The 21,092-nt window shown below is 47.6% G+C and overlaps 1 protein-coding gene across 10 annotated transcripts in view; it reads right to left on the minus strand.

Annotated features, from left to right (window-relative positions):
• LOC123759294 (uncharacterized) overlaps positions 1 to 21,092 on the minus strand; it is a 309,434-nt gene that overhangs the window by 160,550 nt on the left and 127,792 nt on the right. For all 10 annotated transcript variants that reach the window (XR_011230152.1, XR_011230151.1, XM_069334998.1 and 7 more), the window contains one exon: positions 1,201 to 1,347. Coding sequence is in view for 8 of the 10 variants with exons in the window: in XM_069334998.1 (XP_069191099.1) it covers positions 1,201 to 1,347 (147 nt within the window). In the remaining 2 variants the exon portion in view is untranslated. The remainder of the gene's footprint in view (positions 1 to 1,200; positions 1,348 to 21,092) is intronic.

A 21,092-nucleotide genomic window follows, 5' to 3' on the forward strand; every position in this document is an offset into this window, starting at 1 on the left:
AACACCAGCGAGCCACTCACTGCCACTCCCTCCCTCAACACCACCTCACTCACCCTCATTTACCTCCCACAATACTCTTTCTGAATTTATTCACTATACACAGACGTTATATATACATATTTACATGTTTTGTTCACCATAACTATACATCTAAGCTTGTATGGTGAGTAAAGGCCATAAGACGTAGCTACTCACACAGTCAGCTGATCGGCGGCCGCCCTCAAGGCTAGACGCACTAATATTTGTCCTCCAACAATATTGTTTGTGGTGTTATTACGCTATATACACACATTATATATAAGTATCTACCTGTTTTATTCACCATACCTGAACAAATAAGCTGGTATGGTGCCCAAAGACCATAGTGGCCATCAGTAAACATGCCAAGTCGTGCAGACGACGCTCCTCCCTCACCAAAATGGCGGCTCCCAACCTACTCCTCTCGCTGTTATCTCACACTATACACACGTTATATATAAGTATCTACATTTGTGTTTACCATAGCGAACCACTAAACTGGTATGGTGAGTGCAGTCAATAAATGGTGACCACACACAGTCAGAAAACGACGCCACAACCCTCCCTCCCACAGCATTACTCCTCCCTCCATGGAGCACAGTGCTAAATATCACCACAATCCTGCTATTATCAGAATCCTGGTCAGTTTTATCACAGTCAGGGGGCTTCAGTAATACTATCACTGCTAAATAATAGCAGTATCATTTATATTATGGTATTTGTAGGCGATGCTGTGGTCACAAGCTGAACAGCGGTGCTGTGAGCTCGTGCTGCGTGCGCCAGCCTTGGTGGCTTGCTCAATACTGACGCTGTAACACCCAAGAATGTTGGCCTGGATTTTTTTTCTAGGTGGCATCTGGCAACTATCGGTCGTGGCTGTACTATAGCTGCCCCTATCCCAGGCGGGGAGTTTAAATTATAGCGCTAGACACGAAATCATATATAAATGATGTGCGCGGTTTCGGTTTTGTCACTGATATCATTTAAATATGATATGCGCGGTTTGAGGGTTAACGCAACAGTAAAATGTGCACTTGGATGAAAAAACGATTCTTCGCGGGCGGGGATCGTATTCCAGGGACTTGCTCGAAACGCTACATGTACTAGTGGCTGTACAGGAATGTAACAACTCTTGTATATATCTCAAAAAAAAAAAAAAATGACAGAAAATAAAAAACTTACTGTTAATTTCTTCTGGGGGATTTCTCCAGTGATTTCCTGAACTTTATTCATGATACTGGAGGCTGAGGCTTCCAGGTGTACGGGGTCAGCTGTGGCATCCATCTCTGTGGTCGTCATCTCCAGGGCCTTGCTGATGGTCTTCTGCACCTGTCATTACCAACACAAACATTAGCCCCCTTTGCAACGCACCTATTAACCCTTAACCCTCAAACCGCTAGGGGTCCATATGGCTTTAACACCCACAGGCACAACATAAAAAAAAATCCAAAAAATTCTTTCATCTCATATAAGTGTTAATTTTAGTTCAATGATCACGGAAAACAAAAAAAAATTGTAGGTGTCATATTTTAGCCATTTTAGCAATAGGGAAGGGAAGTCTGGCAAAAGAGGGGTGTTGACAGAGCCTTCGCCAGATGAGGTCTACTCAGCTCGAGCTGTCACGCAGCAGTTGCCACAAATATATTATTACCTAATTATTTCAATGTCTGATTTTTTCTTAGTTTTTTCAGTAATATTATTCAATACAGTGAATTGTGATATATTTATATAATAAAGTGTGTGAACCATCGCTGTACTCAAAATTATGGTGTGCATATTAGTGATTCAATTATTATGTTCATAAAACAATAAACAAATAGTTTTGCTGTTATTACACTATATACACAGGTTATATATAAGTAGCTGCATGTTTTGCTCACCATAACGAACCACTAAGTTGATATTGTGAGTCAAAATGCAACGAGGAGTGACCGCCACTTGCTGCCACTCCCTCCCTCAACAATACCTCACTCGCCCTCATTCTCCTCCCACAATACTGTGTTTGCATTTATTCACTATACACAGATGTTATATATAAGTATTTACATGTTTTGTTCACCATATCTGTACATCTAAGCTTGTATGGTGAGTATAGGCACAAAGACGTAGCTACTCACACAGTCAGCTGGTGGCGGATGCCCTCAAGGCCAGACGCACCAATATTTCTCCTCCAACAATACTGTTTGTGGTGTTATTAAGCTATATAAATACTGTAACCCCGCGATTATCCAGGATTCGAACATCCGAAAAACGCCCTTATACGGCCAAAATCGTGAACGGATAAAGTTATCACAATATCCGGCCAAAATAGCCACAGGGACCGGATTAAAGCAGGTTTTCTGCAGAAATTACACTATCCGGTCAGTCCCCCAGATAATCGTGCCTTTGTCCGTATATGAAAACATGAGGCAGGCCATACGGTATTAATCCCGTCTGCCTGAGACTCGAGGCGCATGGTGTAGGTGGGGGTGGGGTGGGTGGGTGGTGTTGGGAGGGTGGGAGGGGTGCGTCAGGAGGGACTACCTGGGTACAGGAATTACCATTAATTTTAGAACAATTAATCATAGCCAAAAACAAATAAAATAACTACTAGTAATTATGTAATAACAAATAAATAAGTTTCCTAAAAGCATTGTGCACAGGCTGAAGTTTCCTTCATAAATATTGTGAATTTTTTTCCTCCTGGCGGCCTACGTAACGCTATGGCTGCCCCAAGTGGACCTGTCCAACACTGGTCAACCCATGTGCGTCCGTCCCTCGTGTTATACACAGTGCTGCGCCATTAGTGAAATATTTTTTTAAATAACTTTTTTATTTTCATAGTAACTTTGAACATTTTTGGCCAAGACTATGTCTGGTAGCAGCATCAATCGTTCTGGAGGTGTTAAGAGGAAGAAAGTTGTCCTAACAATTAAAGACAAGTCACAGTTATACGCCTCAACCAGTGCGGCCTCACAGTGTTGCGCCATTAGTGAAATATTTTTTTAAATAACTTTCTTAATTTTCATAGTAATTTTGAACATTTTTGGCCAAGAATATGTCTGGTAGCAGCATCAATCGTTCTGGAAGTGTTAAGAGGAATAAGATTGTCCTAGCAATTAAAGACAAGTTACGTGTTGTTCAAACAGTGAGGCGTCACAGGCAGCCAAGCGCCTTCAACAAGTGAGGCGCCACAGGCAAGCCAAGCTCCTTCAACAAGTGAGGCATTATAGGCAAGCCAAGCGCTTTCAACAAGTGAGGCGCCACAGGCAAGCCAAGCGCTTTCAACAAGTGAGGCGCAAGCAAGCGCCTTTAACAAGTGAGGCGTCACAGGCAAGCCAAGCGCCTTCAACAAGTGAGGGCATGCAAGCGCCTTCAACAAGTGAGGGCATGCAAGCGCTTCAACAAGTGAGGGCATGCAAGCGCTTCAACAAGTGAGGTGCAAGCAAGCACCTTCAACAAGTGAGGCCTCACAGGCAACCCAAATGCCCTCAACCAGTGAGGCTTCAGCAGCTGGCAGTCAAAACTAACTTAGCTTAATGAACTGTACAGTAATTTTAAGTGTTAATTTTAGTGTTGTGTTAGTATAGGTTACGTAAATTGTTAAGAATTTTTAACTTCAAGATGTGTGGCATCAATCAAGAAGACGAACACCAACAAGGTAAGTTGAGGTTTCTAGTTGAATATTTAATAATTGTATGTGGCAAGGCAATTCAAATTATGTTGTTTGTAGTATAAAAATAGTTGGAAATGGTCACTTTTGGACTTGTAGGTGAAAAAGTACCATTATCCGAAAAATGTGATAATCCGGCTGGGGGTCCTTCCCATATAGTCCGGATGATCGAGTGGAGACAGTATATTATACTGTATATAAATATCTACACGTTTTTATTCACCATACCTGTACAAATAGGCTCGTGTGGTGCCCAAAGAACATAGTGGCCACCAGTAAACAACATGATAAGTCGTGCAGACGACGCACCTCCCTCACCAAAATGGAGGCTCCCAACCTACTCCTATTGCTGTTATTTCACTCTATACACATGTTATATATAAGTATCTACATTTGTGTTCACCATAGCGAACCACTAAGCTGGTATGGTGAGTGCAGTCAATATAAGGTAGCCACACACAGTCAGAAGATGACTCCACCACCCTCCCTCCCACAGCATTACTCCTCCCTCCATGGAGCACAGCGCTAAATATCTCCACAGTCCTGCAATTATCAGAATCCTGGCCAGTTTTATCACAGTCAGGGGTCTTCTGTAATATTATCATTGCTAAATAATAGCATGAATATATATATTAAGGCATTTGCAGGCAATGCTCTGGCCACAAGCTGAACAGCGGTGCTATGAGCTCGTGATGCGTGCATCAGCCTTGGAGGCTTGCTCAATACTGAAACTCTCCCACCCAAGAATGTTGACCTGGATTTTTTTTCTAGGTGGCATCTGGCAACTATCAGTCGAGGTTGCACTATAGCTGCCTCTATCAAAGGCGGGGCATTTAAATTATAGTGCTAGACACGAAATCATATATCTATGACATGCGCGGTTTCGGTTTTGTCATTGAAAGCATATACAGTATATATGATTTGCACATTTTAAGGGTTAAACCGCGCAATACATACATATACGATGGGAGTAACTGTCACAAAATCACGCACATCGTACACTTACAACTGAGGGTCTAATGCACGATTTTAAATACCCCCGCAAACGATAGTGGCAGCAATAGTCCAAACACAGTCGATTGTAAAGACGCCATCTTGAAAATAAATCAAAAGCTGTAACATATCTGGGTGTGAGAGCCTCAGTACTAAATGAGCAACTAAGGCTGGCGCATACAGCATGAGCTAACAGCACTGCTGTTCAGCTTGTGAACACAGCATCGCCTAAAAATGTAACAATATATATGAGCCTGCTATTACTTAGTGATGATAGTATTAGAAAATACCCCTGACTGCGATAAAAATGTGCTGTGATAATTAACGTTGTGCTCTATAGTGGGAGGAGTAATGCTGAGGAAGGGAGGGAGGTGGAATCGTCTTCTGATTGTGTGTGGCCACCTTTTATTGTCTGGACTTACCATACCAGCTTGGTGGTTCGCTATGGTGAACACAAATGTAGATACTTATACAGTGCTTCCTCAGTCTAACGAACCCCGCTCTATCGAATCCCCGGAAGAGCCGAACAAATTGAATTCGGTACCAAATGTTCAGTGGAACATACAAATGTTCGATTAAGAGAGGAATGTTCGTCCAAGCGGTCACCGAGGCCGAGCGTCGGAGCTGGCTGTCATCAACTATGATTCGCGAGAGTGTAAACAATTATATAGGGTTTTATTATCCTTACCCATTGTTTCTAGGGAGAAATGGTGATAAAATGGTGTTGGGGGGGGGTGGGAATTGGTGAGAGTTGTTGTGAGGAGGCAAGTGGTGTCAGTGGTTAGGGTTTTTTGTTAGGGGGCAGGTGGTAAAAGTTACGTATTCTCATGGGAGGCAGGTTGTCAGCCAGGCAGCTGACAATCAGCTGGAATGGTGATAAAATGGTGTCAGGGGAGGCATTGGTGAGAGAGTTGTTGTCAGGAGGCAAGTGGTGTCAGTAGAGACTGGTTATCAGTGGTAGAAGTTGTCAAGGGAAGCTGGAGTAATTGTGGTGTCTGTAGAGGCAACACATGATTGGCGCCTCCATGGTCCCCCTCCAGCCACTTCCCCTCCTCCTTTCCTCTCGTTGTCAGATGCCACGAGTCAATTTAATGATAATTATCGCATTATCTATCCATTTCCTGTTCACAGAATTTTTAATACAATTGGGGTGTAGATAACATCGCTCCTTGAGCCATGGAGGGGGGGGGGGAGGTTTCCTGGATTCCTCCCTCCCTCTACAGCTTACGTACTGTCCTGTAATACATTAGGTATTACTGTAATACAGTACTGTACTGTATAAAATTAATAAAACTTCAAAACAGACAATATTTTATTAATTATAACAAACAATATTATTTGAAAAAATTGTAAGTCTATTTAGATTAAATTTTGAGTAGGCCAATAAAACAAGCACAGGTCGTGTGAACGTTAGGCCTTGGTGAGGTGGCTGGCATCATTTTAGGTGGTGTCAGGGGAGACAGGTGGTGGCAGGGGGATGCAGGTGGTGGCAGGGGGAGGCAGGTGGTGTGAGGTGGTGGAAATGGTTGAAGGATGGAGGGAAATGGTTGAAGGGTGATAAAATGGTGTCAGTGGAGGCAGGTGGTGGAAGGTGTCAGGGGAGGCAGGTGGGGGAAGGTGTCAGGTGAGGCAGGTGGTGGAAGATGTCAGGGGAGGTAGGTGTCAGGTGTCAGGGGAGGCAGGTGGTGGAAGGTATCAGGGGGAGGCAGGTGGTGGAAGGTGTCAGGGGGAGGCAGGTGGTGGAAGGTGTCAGGGGGAGGCAGGTGGTGGAAGGTGTCAGGGGGAGGCAGGTGATGGAAGGTGTCAGGGGGAGGCAGGTGGTGGAAGGTGTCAGGGGGAGGCAGGTGGTGGAAGGTGTCAGGTGAGGCAGGTGGTGGAATGTGTCAGGGGAGATAGGTGGAAGGTGTCAGGGGAGGCAGGTGGTGGAAGGTGTCAGGGGAGGCAGGTGGTGGAAGGTGTCAGGGGAGGCAGGTGGTGGAAGGTGTCAGGGGGAGGCAGGTGGTGGAAGGTGTCAAGGGGAGGCAGGTGGTGGAAGGTGTCAGGGGGAGGCAGGTGGTGGAAGGTGTCAGGTGAGACAGGTGGTGGAAGGTGTCAGGGGAGGTAGGTGGAAGGTGTCAGGGGAGGCAGGTGGTGGAAGGTGTCAGGGGAGGCAGGTGGTGGAAGGTGTCAGGGGAGGCAGGTGGTGGAAGGTGTCAGCGGAGGCAGGTGGTGGAAGGTGTCAGGGGAGGCAAGTGGTGGAAGGTGTCAGGGGAGGCAAGTGGTGGAAGGTGTCAGGGGAGGCAAGTGGTGGAAGGTGTCAGGGGAGGCAAGTGGTGGAAGGTGTCAGGGGAGGCAGGTGGTGGCAGGGGGATGCAGGTGGTGTGAGGTGGTGGAAATGGTTGAAGGATGGAGGGAAATGGTTGAAGGGTGATAAAATGGTGTCAGTGGAGGCAGGTTTGGTCATTGGTGCATGATGTCAGGGGAGGCAGGTGGTGGAAGGTGTCAGGGAAGGCAGGTGGTGGAAGGTGTCAGGGAAGGCAGGTGGTGGAAGGTGTCAGGGGAGGCAGGTGGTGGAAGGTGTCAGGGGAGGCAGGTGGTGGAAGGAGGCAGGTGAGGTCAGTGGTGAAAGGTGTTGTCAGGGGAGGTGGAAGTGGAGAGAGAGGGAGTGTAGGGAAGCAGTAAGGTAGGCGGAGGGGGGAAGGTTGCTGACCACGCATACTCTATTAAAAATTTCAATCTTAGCTGTAAAATATTTATGCCAACATATGTTAATTTTCGTGTATTAATATACATTATTAATCATTAACATGTTTTATTGTTTCCTGTAGAAAGCAATAGCTGACTTGGCATTGTGGTGGTGGTGTGTGTGACCGGGTACCAGTGTGTCGCTCATTGAGTCATTGGGGGATGGGTGGTGGGGAGGGGGAGGTTCCTGGAGGTGTGAGAGGAGACCTGTCAACCCATGAATGAGAATCCAAGCCTGCTGCTTCTATACACCCCATGGATGGTGTGGGTGGTGTGGTGTGGGTGGTGTGGTGTGGGTGGTGTGGGTGGTGTGGGTGGTGTGGTGTGGGTGGTGTGGTGTGGTGTGGTGTGGGTGGTGTGGGTGGTGTGGTGTGGGTGGTGTGGTGTGGGTGCTGTGGTGTGGGTGGTGTGGGTGCTGTGGTGTGGGTGCTGTGGTGTGGGTGCTGTGGTGTGGGTGGTGTGGTGTGGGTGGTGTGGTGTGGTAATTACCTAAGTGTAATTACCTATGTGTAGTTACAGGATGAGAGCTACACTCGTGGTGTCCCGTCTTCCCAGCACTCTTTGCCATATAACGCTTTCAAACTACTGACGGTCTTGGCCTCCACCATCTTCTCACCTAACTTGTTCCAATCGTCTACCACTCTGTTTGCAAAAGTGAATTTTCTTATATTTCTTCGGCATCTGTGTTTAGCTAGTTTATATCTATGACCTCTTGTTCTTAAAGTTCCAGGTCTCAGGAAATCTTCCCTATCGATTTTATCAATTCCTGTTACTATTTTGTATGAAGTGATCATATCACCTCTTTTTCTTCTGTCTTCTAGTTTTGGCACATTTAATGCCTCTAACCTCTTCTCGTAGCTCTTGCCCTTCAGTTCTGGGAGCCACTTACTAGCATGTCTTTGCACCTTTTCCAGTTTGTTGATGTGCTTCTTAAGATATGGGCACCACACAACCGCTGCATATTCTAGCTTTGGCCTAACAAAAGTCGTGAACAATTTCTTTAGTATATCGCCATCCATGTATTTAAAAGCAATTCTGAAGTTAGAAAGCGTGGCATAGGCTCCTCGCACAATATTCTTTATGTGGTCCTTAGGTGATAGTTTTCTATCTAGAACCACCCCTAGATCTCTTTCTTTATCAGAATTCTTTAAAGATTTCTCACATAATATATAGGTTGTGTGGGGTCTATGTTCTATTCCACATTCCATAACATGGCATTTATTAACATTAAATTCCATTTGCCAAGTGGTGCTCCAGATACTTATTTTGTCCAGGTCATCTTGAAGGGCATGACAATCATCTAAGTTTCTTATTCTTCCTATTATCTTAGCATCATCAGCAAACATGTTCATATAATTCTGTATACCAACTGGTAGATAGATCATTTATGTAGACAATAAACATCACTGGTGCAAGAACTGAACCCTGTGGTATTCCACTTGTGACATTTCTCCAGTCCGATACATTGCCTCTGATCACTGCCCTCATTTTTCTATCAGTCTGAAAATTTTTCATCCATGTTAGAAGCTTACCTGTCACCCCTCCAATATTTTCCAGTTTCCAGAACAACCTCTTATGTGGAACTCTGTCGAAAGCCATTTTTAGGTCCAGATAGATGCAGTCAACCCAACCATCTCTTTCCTGTAATATCTCTGTTGCTCGATCATAGAAACAGTAAATTCGATACACAGGATCTTCCCGATCGAAAACCATACTGTCTGTCTGATATTATATAATTTCTCTCCAGGTGTTCTACCCATTTAGTTTTAATTATTTTTTCCAATATTTTGACTATTACACTTGTCAATGATACCAGTCTATAATTAACGGGGTCTTCCCTGCTTCCCCTTTTGTAGATTGGAACTATGTTAGCCTTTTTCCACACATCACCTACAACTCCTGTAAACAGGGATGCCTGAAAAATCAGTTGAAGAGGAATGCTGAGCTCAGGTGCACATTCTCTCAGAACCCATGGTGAAACTCCATCTGGACCAACTGCTTTGTTCTTATTTAGCTCCTTGAGCATTTTTTCCACTTTGTCTCTAGACACCTCTATGTGCTCTATGTTGTTCTCTGGAATTCTTATTGTATCTGGTTCCCTGAAGATTTCATTTTGTACAAACACACTTTGGAACTTTTTGTTTAATGTTTCACACATTTCCTTTTCATATTCTGTGAATCTATTTCCCATTTTCAACCTCTGAATATTATCCTTTACCTGCAATTTGTTGTTTATGAATTTATAGAATAGACCTGGTTCTGTTTTACATTTGTCTGCAATCCCTTTTTCAAAATTTCTTTCTGTCTCTCTAATCACTGCCGTGTAGTTGTTTCTCGCATCTTTGTATCGCTGGTATGTTTGGGGGTTTGGCCTCTTCCTGTATTGATTCCATTTGTGGGTGGTGTGGTGTGGGTGGTGTGGTGTGGTGTGGGTGGTGTGGTGTGGTGTGGGTGGTGTGGTGTGGGTGGTGTGGTGTGGGTGGTGTGGGTGGTGTGGTGTGGGTGGTGTGGTGTGGGTGGTGTGGTGTGGGTGGTGTGGTGTGGGTGGTGTGGTGTGGGTGGTGTGGTGTGGGTGGTGTGGTGTGGGTGGTGTGGTGAGTGGTGTGGGTGGTGTGGTGGGGTGTGGGGGATGATGTGGGTGGTGAGGGGGATGGTGTGGGGTGTGTGGGGGATGATGTGGGGGATGGTGTGGGGAATGGTGTGGGGGTATGGGGGATGGTGTGGGGTGTGTGGAGGATGGTGTGGGGGACAGTGTGGGGGTGGTGTGGGGGCGGTGTGGGGCGGTGTGGGGGCGGTGTGGGGGCGGTGTGGGGGTGGTGTGGGGGTGTGGGGGTGCTGTGTGGGTGGTGTGGGGGGTGTGGGTGGTGGGGCGAATGGTGTTAGTGGTGTGGGGGATGGTGTGAGGGGTGTGGTGGGGGGTGTGGGTGGTGTGGAGAATGGTGTGGGAGATGGTGTGGGGGATGGTGAGGGGTGTGTGGGGGATGGTGTAGGGGATGTGGGTGGTGGGGGAATGGTGATTCCCTCATCTCAGATTATTATTGACACCTAAAGAGCATGAAAGACATTATAATGAAGCACCGCACAACGAAGAAACAAACTAAAATTCAAAAGTTTTTGGTACATATGGTTTCACAGTAGGCCTACAGAACCAGCACTAGCAAGGGCTCCCTTTATGAGTATGTGTCCTGGCATATGTAAAAAAAAAAAAAAAAAAAATTGTTGGGGCCGGACGGATGGAACGAATTCCACACTGGAACAAATCGGCTTCGCCCCATATAGTTCGTTCAAGTGAGGACACACTGTATATGTGTGTATAGTGTGTAATAACAGCAATAACATTATGTTGGGAGCAGCCATTTTGGTGAGGGAGGTGGTGTCATCTGCATAACACGTCATGCTGTGTACTGATACAAAATTAAAAAATTTCAAATTCAAAATTCAAATTCAAAGTGGATTCAAAAGGTGACACACCTAGGGTCAACACTTGCATCAGAGGAGCTCCAGCATATTTCCACAAACCTAAGTATTGTAGTACAGGATGATGATAGTGAGTGGTGTCCCAGAGAACATAAAGGTATAGTGCTTTTGAAAAATAGGTGAGATAAAAGGAATGTGCTAAGGGAAGTGAAAAATCAGATGAGAAAAAGTTGCCCTAGTGTTTCCAGTGCAGAGAAGAACATTCAAGATGGCCACCGGCAAGAGGGAAAACAAAAAACCAGCGTTGAATCTAAGTAAACGCCATTTTCTGGGTGAGACCCGGAGGCTCCCCGGAGCTTTACCGGCTGATATGCTAATGTCAGACTTTGGCATCAGTCATGTGTATGGAGTTCTAGGGCCTACCGGGGACCACGAGCCAGAACCTGGCCCCCTCAGAGAGGCAAGGGGAGCAATGGCCTATAGAAACCCCCGTGTGGTTGGAAGCATTCTATGTCTGCCATCGACCGGGTCAAGCATCCAGAGAGGTAAGCATTCCAAAACAAACCCCTATTCTGGTGAAAATTGCTACCTAAGCCGAACTAGTGAATAGAACTCTTCAACAGAAAACTAGGAAACTAGTATGACGTCATACGTCACCGCGCCGCTGTCTGCGCAGCTCCCCCCTCCCCGGGAGGGGGAAGGGGGAGCCCCAGACCTCCCACGCCGGCTATCCACCCATCAGTTCTGAGGCTGGATGTCAAAACACGCGAAAAACGCCGACCGGAGGGAGGGAGGGTTGCCGGGGAGCCTCCGGGTCTCACCCAGAAAATGGCGTTTCATTACATTCAACGCTGGTTGTCTGGGGGGAGCCCCGTCGGCTCCCCGGAGCTAACTACCCACAGAGGAAGGTCAAAGGGACAAAACCGGGAGGCGGACACCACGCACCCCCCAAGGAGGCGAGACAACCGGCAGCAAACGCCAACCCAAGGCGCCACAGCCCCGAAAATCCCGGGAACAACACGAGAACCACTAGCAGCAAGGCCCCTGCACGAACACCAAAAATCCATGCCCGAAAGACTGCAAGGCCACGTCGCCCAGACGGCAGCGAGAGCAGCGAAGCCACGAACGCCACAGGCATGGGGGAAGAACACAGGCAGCGTAGCCGCAAGAACACGGCTGACCACCCGGGACACCATCACCCGCGAACCGGGAAGAACAGAACCGGATCAACGCAAAACGCGCTCCGGACCCAAACGCCGTGGCACGCAAACAACAGCGGAGGGCCGCCACTGAACACAAAAACGACACACCCCCGGCCCGACCAACGAAGCACCAACAAACCCAGGACCCCTCCAGAATGCAGCAGCCCCACCCCGCGCCAGAAAAGATGGAGACTGCTGCCATCAAACAACCAAAACGCTAAAACCGAAGGAGCAAGAAAACTCAGCGAACCGACCCCCAGAGGCAAAGGCCCAAAGGAAAGAGCCGACGAAAAAACACACCGGAACCGAAGGGGCACTACCAACCGAGGAGAAGACAGAGCACGCTGAGACCAGGATGGTGCAAGCGGCGCACGAACAGGCCGGGGGTGAAATGACGCACAAGACAGCTGACTAACGGTGCAGAAGCAACACCAAGACCGAAAGCAAGCTGAAGCGGCTCCGCCTGCGCCGCACGAAAAGAGGCGACAGTATGTGGCAAGACGACGGCCCCCAACCCCAACTAGAAAACCAAGCCGAGAGTAAACCAAGCTAACAAGAGGAACCACCTAAGAAGGGACAGGAAAAGGAAGGACCGCCAAAATACCCCATACTGCCGCCAAGAGAAGCACGCAGGTGGGACACCTACCACGAAGCCACCCGACCACCAACCGGAGGCGAGACCACGAGGCAGAACATAAGCAGCCCCGACAAGGCCCCCCCCCCGAGCCCAGGAAAAAGGCGGAGCCGCGAGAAGATCTCGGGCGCGACCACCAAAACCCAGGCGGCACAAGGAGATGGAACGTCTGCCGAACAGAAAAACTCCCCGAAGCATGCAAGCCCGCCAGGAGTTCAGAAACGACGGGTCCGACGCGAGACATCGCAAGAACCCCCCAAAAAAAACAAAAAAAAACAACAACCGGCAGGGCAAGCTAGGAAAACCAAAGAAGGCGGAAGGGTTGCCGCCAGAACAGGACCCGAACCAAGGGGCACGAACAACTGCAACAGACCGAGACAAAGAAGCACATCACAGGACACAGGCTGACCAACGCCTAAGAACACACGCAGAACATCCCTGCTGCAGAGGAGGCAGGAAGAAAGAGCAGAAGCACAAAAAAAAAAAAAACAGGAGAACAACCAGGGGTGGACAATCAGGCAGCAAAGTGCCACTCCACAACCGGACACAGGAACAAGGACACGCCACCGTGAAACACGGTACCAATGCACACGTGCAGCAGCAGCAACAGGCACCACTGCAACATGCAACATGTAAATAGCAACTCCCCTCTGCAAAGGCAGAGAACAGAGCAGGCAGACCCCAGACAGGGCCAACGGAGACACGACAAAACCCTGCAGGCCCAGAAACCTGCACCAGGCGACCGACGGCGGAAAAACCCCGCTCGATACCCGCTGGATGAGGTACTGGGAGCTCTTTTACACCTCAAGCCCGGCCCAAGGTCAGGCCAGACCGGCCAGAGGATGGCCCACCAGGCAGCTGCTAGGAGCAGTCCACCGGCCCACATACCCCCACAACCAGGACGGGCCGGAACAGCCATACGAAAACAGGCCAGTGCGCCCTGGAAGTCCACGGACGAAACAGCAAGAAGGCTTATGCTCGCAAGTAGGTCGTGTAACAAGCACAGACCACTGATGGTAATACAGTGGTCCCCAAAAGTGCCAATAGCACCACTGCACTCCACTGGTACTATCCCGCAAGTTCTACCAGATAGGCGGGACCCAAGAGCCAGAGCTCAAATCCTGCAAGCACAGCCAGGAGCCTCACCAGGTGAGTACAGAACCAACCCTACAACCCCCACACCTCACAACCTTAAAAAAGGAGGGTCCCCTGAATGACTCCAGCATGGGTTGGACATGCACATGAGGGGGACAGGAAGGGGTGATAAAGGGACAGTCACTGGTGTGCGAACGGTCTCAGTCGTACAAAAATATACCTAAATAAAGACAGGTATATAAACACCGCCGCATCCAGCGCCCGGCCAAAAGACGCCAGACCACAGAAACTCACCTGGCGAATGGTGGCTCGAACTTGACACGACTCAACTGTGCCCAGAAGAACTTGGGAGCACCGCCAGGTGAAGACGCCAGAGCCGGACCCTGCCGGACCCGCAGGAGAACAGGGAGAGGCGAAGGAGGCGGTCCACACCCATGACACAGGGAAAACCGCGGTGTCCTCCCCACAACTGGGAACCAGGACACCCCCGGCGCGAAGGGGCACATACCACAGCCAGGGAGAAGAACGAGAGGCGAAACACTGTAGCAAAAAGGGCGCAAAACCCCAGCACTGAAACACCGCCCAGACCAAAACAAACTCCATGCGCATAACACGCTGGCCGAACCGCACACCCTCCCTGCGGGAAGGCGCCAGCCAGGACTATTGCACGAGTAAAGGAGCCAAAAGAGGAAGCAGGAACAATAAAACCGGCCAAAGAAGCAAAGAGCCCAAAAAAAAAAGGAACCCAACCGGGCGACAAGTAGCCCAACCGGGCGACAAGTAGCCCAACCGGGCGACAAGTAGCCCAACAGGGCGACAAGTAGCCCAACAGGGCGACAAGTACTAGGAGCCGACAGACGTTCCAATAATGCGGGAAGTAGCGAAAAACCTTCCCGTACCCTCGAGAACACAGAAGCCAACACTAGTCCCGAAGGCACACGAAGGCGCAGGCGCACCCGAGATCAGAAGTCACGCAGAACCCTATCGAACGGGGAAACATGACAAAAACACCGTCCCAAAAAGCGGGGGAGGAAACATCCACCCACAGGACGGAACCAACCGACTCAAAGGCCAAGGAACCGAGCCCGGGGAGGGGCCGACGTCCAACAGCACGTACGGCGAGTGGGGAGGAAAGACCCCACTCCGCGTAACCACAAGCCCCGCCTAGAGGGGGATAAAAACCCCCACGGGGTCTAACGGGGCCAAGGCCCCCCCAAGTCAGCCCCTCCCCAGCCCCGGGAACCTACACGACAGGCCCCGGGGCCGAGCCGTTCCCCCAAAGCCCCGGCCGTACCAGAAAACCGGGGCAGCCGTGAAAACACTAAGGAAGGGAGCCCACTGGCAGACTCATACAACACGGCTGGAGGAACAGGCCCAAATGCCCCCGTCACTACCCCGGAAGGGGAATTCCCCGAGACTGCCCGAGTCTCAACACCACCAAACACCCCGCCCTGAACCTACAGACGGTAAGGAACCGGATGCAGGCAGGAAGGGTGAACCAGGGGAAAGACAAGGGGGCGTGGATGGAACCGAAGCAACCAACACCCCCAAGTCCCAAAACGAACTACAACGGGGCAGCCCCGGGGCTCCCGGGGAGGAAACCACGAGAACGTTGCCACCACCAAGGCTCAAGTGCAACGCCCCTGCTGTCCGCACCCGCTTTGTTAGCACAACTGGGTAACCGAGCCACAACGAGCAACCAAACTCGCAGGACACCGGGTCGAAGGTGTCACCGACCCCACAGGCAGCAGACGGAGGCAAAACAGAGAGTCACCCAGAGACAAAAGGTGAGAGCAACCCTCAAACTCGCTGGAAGCGAGGGGGGGCTCTGGGGTCACATCCATCGGACCCACGCGCCCCCAGGGGTTTCCCAGGGTGCCGAGCGTTTACTTTAAGAGGACTCGCGCTCAGGTAATCCCAGGCAGGGTACTGCTAACCGGCACCCAAGCTACCAAACAAGTTTCTAAGAGCTGAACCCCCGGGACGTGTACACTCACGGGGACCTAGCAGGGGGTACCACCAGAAATACTCAGAACACAAGGGACACAAGGGGCAAGAACGAAGGCAGACCCCCCCACCAGGTATATAAACAAAAGAAAAAGAAAACCCCGCAAGAGGACAGCGTACCCAAGCGGAACAGAGCCGGCCGCTATGATTGGTAAAGACAAGCTGCACAGTACCCCGCGCCCCACCAGTGCAAACACTGCCCCTTACTCTAAGGCGAACAAGGAAGACAGAACACCCGAGCACACAAAGAGTGGCCGAAAACCAAGCAGTAAACGGCCAAGCAGGGGCAGGACCCAAGGAACTTGTGGAAGGTGGCCCCAAGACCCAAGGGCAGTACTTACAGGGCACCTAGGGAAGGGAACCCTAGGCGCATGCAGCCCGAGTACTGAAGAATCACTCCCGGCTCACGCACCACCTAGAAAACAGACACCACACTCTAGGTACAGTGCTGAAACAACCACTGGAGCCGGAGCACATAACCATTGCCTATAGCATCAGCCGAAGAACTGATGGGTGGATAGCCGGCGTGGGAGGTCTGGGGCTCCCCCTTCCCCCTCCCGGGGAGGGGGGAGCTGCGCAGACAGCGGCGCGGTGACGTATGACGTCATACTAGTTTCCTTGTTTTCTGTTGAAGAGTTCTATTCACTAGTTCGGCTTAGGTAGCAATTTTCACCAGAATAGGGGTTTGTTTTGGAATGCTTACCTTTCTGGATGCTTGACCCGGTCGATGGCAGACATAGAATGCTTCCAACCACACGGGGGTTTCAATAGGCCATTGCTCCCCTTGCCTCTCTGAGGGGGCCAGGTTCTGGCTCGTGGTCCCCGGTAGGCCCTAGAACTCCATACACATGACTGATGCCAAAGTCTGACATTAGCATATCAGCCGGTAAAGCTCCGGGGAGCCGACGGGGCTCCCCCCAGAAAGAGCTTGATTTTGCGGGATTCATTGAAGAAAGCATTGATATTAGCAGTCTACATAACAAGTTGGTAAAATTAGATACTATAGTGAACTCTCATGTAGAAATAATTAGTAAATTGAAAGAAAGTAATGACCATTTGAATAGCAAAGTTTTATGTCTTGAGGGTTTAGTGAAAGACTTGTGCAAGGATAAGAATCAATTGGAAACAAATTGCAAAGCCATGGAAGAAGAAAATAAACTCTTAAAAATAACTTTGGAAGAAGTTAAAGTAAATTTAAACATAAATGACTACAATAGGTTAGGTAAGGAAATTCAACAGGAGAAACAGCTTTTGTCAGCACAGATGGAGGAAGTTACACAGGGAATAGAACAGTGCAAGATAGATATGCAACTCACCTATGCACAAGTGGCCAAGGAGAAGGAAAAAATTGAAGAAGCAGTAAAGGAAGCCAAACACTGCAGCAACCAAGATAAAACAAACATTAGGCTGGAAGTGAGAAAGGAATTGGCATCTAATCCGAAGTTGGTGCAAAACACAGTTGATCGGAGTAAGTCCCTGATAATCTTTGGTTGCAAAGAAAAGGAGATAACATCTAGGTCAGAAAGAGCTGTAGAAGAAGCAAAAGTAGTAGATAAAATTGTTGGCCTCGTAGAAGGTCTTACTACCACAGAGAATGTGTGCGACTACAGGAGAATAGGCAGATACATAAAAGGGAAAGATCAACCTTTGAGGATCACCCTAAATGGTGCCAAACAGATGGAAGTACTAAGGAATGCTAGAAAATTACAAAGTGATGAGGATGGGAAAGTGTGGTCATTAAGACGAGATCTTTCAAAAGAAGACAGAGAGAAGCTGAAACTGAACTTTGCCGAGGTAAAACATTTAAATGAGAGCAGGAATGAAGAAGAAATCAATTCTTTTTTTCTACAAAGTGATACGGGTAGGCAGACCAGTAAAGTGGTACATAAAGGCAAACCAACAAAATCAATACAGAGATGGGGAGTGAAGAATAAGGAGAGGGGGAACAAGTTCCTGAAGATTGCATACACCAACATAGATGGAGTGAGATCGAAGATACTAGAGTTAATTTAATTTAATTATTAAAACACTTTAGCGCCCCGGGGTCGTAAATAAACGACCGGTAAATACCGGTATGTTTATCCCAAGGTGCAGTAGTGTCGTAAATTTACGCGCGATTAAAAAATATTTGTATAAAATCCAATTCTTATTCAATCGACTTGGGGATAGTATGAACATGTTTGCCATTAGATTTCCGTTTTCTCTAATAGGCACATGGCCTATTTGGGAGAACGGCATTGTATTGTAACTTAGTGGAAAGACTATTGTATTGTTGACACGACGAGTGTAATCACCCATTTCACACACTCTTGGTGTGGGCCGCAATCATGATTCTACATTTATATGCATATGTCCGTGTAGGGAATTTAATTGTGATCACAGTGATACTAAATTTAACGCTGTAGGACAAGTGTGGCGTTGACAACCCTGAAAAGAATAGATACATTTCGTCGCTGTTTGGAGCTCACGGCTAGTGATCGATGTAGTTCTTTAGCTTTTTGTGTGATTTAACTCATGCTTTGGTGACATAAACATATGTTCTTATAGATCATTCTATTGCGAACAAATTGGTACAAAAATGAAATCTGTATATCGAAAAGAGTATGCACTTTCCAGTGTTGCCACTCGGTCACCTGAAAACGTCCAATTCACCTCGCGAAAGTCGAAGTCCGTCCAGTCCAGTGCGTGGAGAGCATGAAAGTGTAATTAAGTGATGTAATACAGCTGCAGACACCAAACATTGTTGCACTCATGGAGACAAAACTTGAAGATGTTATTTTAAATGAGGTCATATTCCCAAGGGGCTACTCAATTTGGAGACGGGACAGAAAAATTAGGAAAGGCGGTGGCGTTGCTGTGCTGGTGAAAGAACACCTAAAGGTGAACGAAATAATGATTGCCAATCCACAAGAAGTTGACATAATAGCACTAGAGATCTGCCATGAGGATGATAAACTAATGATGATAAATGCATATAGTCCACCGCCAAGCAGCACATGGTCAAAGGAGGAGTTAGATAGTAAACGAGAAGGTCTTATAGCAATAATGAGAGAGATTATAGCGAGAGCGGATAACGATAGATCATGACTGTTGATAGTCGGTGACTTCAACTTGAAATCCATAAACTGGGAAGCATATGAAGCTAAAACAAAAGATTTTTGGACCTGTAGATTTGTAGACCTCATCCTGGAAACATTCTTGTATCAACATGTTAAACAAGCTACGAGGATGAGGGAAGGGGACGTCCCCTCCATGCTAGATTTGATATTTACCATGAAAGAGGAAGAGATATTTGACATTCAGTACCTTCCTCCCTTGGGTAAAAGTGACCATGTCTTTTTGGGAATAAAGTATGCAATGCGTTATAATCTGGAAGAAAATATGGAGGTTGAAGCAGTTGAAAAACCTGACTTCAGGAGAGGACATTATGGTGACCTCAGAAATTTTTTTAGTGAGTATAATTGGACAGACTTTATGTTAGGCAAGGAAGTGAATGAGATGTATGTCATGTTTTGCGAAATATATGATATACAAGGCAAAAAAATTTTTTATACCAAAACAGAGATGCAGAACTAGGAAACAGGATTGGTTTAATGGAAATTGCAAGAGGGCCAGAGACAAAAAGACACAAAAATGGAATCAATACAGGAACAGGCCAAACCTCCAAACATACCAGCGATACAAAGATGCGAGAAACAACTATACGGCAGTGAGGAGAGAGGCAGAAAGAAATTTTGAAAAAGGGATTGCAGACAAATGTAAAACAGAACCAGGTCTATTCTATAAATTCATAAACAACAAATTGCAGGTAAAGGATAATATTCAGAGATTGAAAATGGGAAATATTCACGGAAAATGAAAAGGAAATGTGTGAAACACTAAACGAAAAGTTCCAAAGTGTGTTTGTACAAAATGAAATCTTTAGGGAACCAGACACAATAAGAATTCCAGAGAACAACATAGAGCACATAGAGGTATCTAGAGATAAAGTGGAAAAAATGCTCAAGGAGCTAAGTAAGTACAACGCAGTTGGTCCAGATGGAGTTTCACCATGGGTTCTGAGAAAATGTGCACCTGAGCTCAGCATTCCACTTCAATTGATTTTTCAGGCATCCCTGTGTACAGGAGTTGTAGCTGATGTGTGGAAAAAGGCTAACATAGTTCCAATCTACAAAAGTGGAAGCAGGGAAGACCCCCATAATTATAGACCTGTATCATTGACAAATGTAATAGTCAAAATATTGGAAAAAATAATTAAAACTAAATGGGTAGAACACCTGGAGGAAAACAACATAATATCAGACAGACAGCATGGTTTTCGATTTGGATGATCCTGTATAACGAACTTACTCAGTTTTTATGATCGAGCCACAGAGATTTTACAGGAAAAAGATGGTTGGGTTGACTGCATCTATCTGGACCTAAAAAAGGCTTTCGACAGAGTTCCCCATAAGAGGTTGTTTTGGAAACTGGAACATATAGGAGGAGTGACAGATAAGCTATTAACATCTTAAGGTTATCTTGAGATGATTTCAGGGCTTTAGTGTCCCCGCGGCCCGGTCCTCGACCAGGCCTCCACCCCCAGGAAGCAGCCCGTGACAGCTGACTAACACCCAGGTACCTATTTTACTGCTAGGTAACAGGGGCATAGGGTGAAAGAAACTCTGCCCGTTGTTTCTCGCCGGCGCCTGGGATCGAACCCAGGACCACAGGATCACAAGTCCAGCGTGCTGTCCGCTCGGCCTACCGGCTCCCCTGGATGAAAAATTTCCTAACTGACAGAAAAATGAGGACCGTAATCAGAGGCAAGGAATCAGATTGGAGGAATGTCACGAGTGGAGTACCGGAGGGGTTCAGTTCTTGCACCGGTAATGTTCATTGTCTACATAAACGATCTACCAGTGGGAATACAGAATTACATGAATATGTTTGCTGATGATGCTAAGATAATAGAGAAGATAAGAAACTTAGATGATTGTCATGCCCTTCAAGAAGACCTGGACAAAATAAGTATATGGAGCACCACTTGGCAAATGGATTTTAATGTTAATAAATGCCATGTTATGGAATGTGGAATTGGAGAACATAGACCCCACACAACCTATAAATTATGTGAGAAATCTTTAAAGAATTTTGACAAAGAAAGGGATCTAGGGGTGGTTCTAGATAGAAAACTGTCACCTGAGGACCACATTAACCCTTTAACTGCGCAACGCGCCTGCAGGCCCAGGCTTCGGGTGTGCAACGCGCCTCCAGGTGTTTTTATTTTTCACGTTCCATTCAAAACTCCCGCGGATACATGGGGTTCACATCAGCTTCCTCAGGGCTCTTGTAAACAGACGCCATCTTT

This window comes from Procambarus clarkii, chromosome 32, assembly GCF_040958095.1.
Source record: "Procambarus clarkii isolate CNS0578487 chromosome 32, FALCON_Pclarkii_2.0, whole genome shotgun sequence".
Taxonomy (NCBI): Eukaryota; Metazoa; Arthropoda; class Malacostraca; order Decapoda; family Cambaridae; genus Procambarus; species Procambarus clarkii.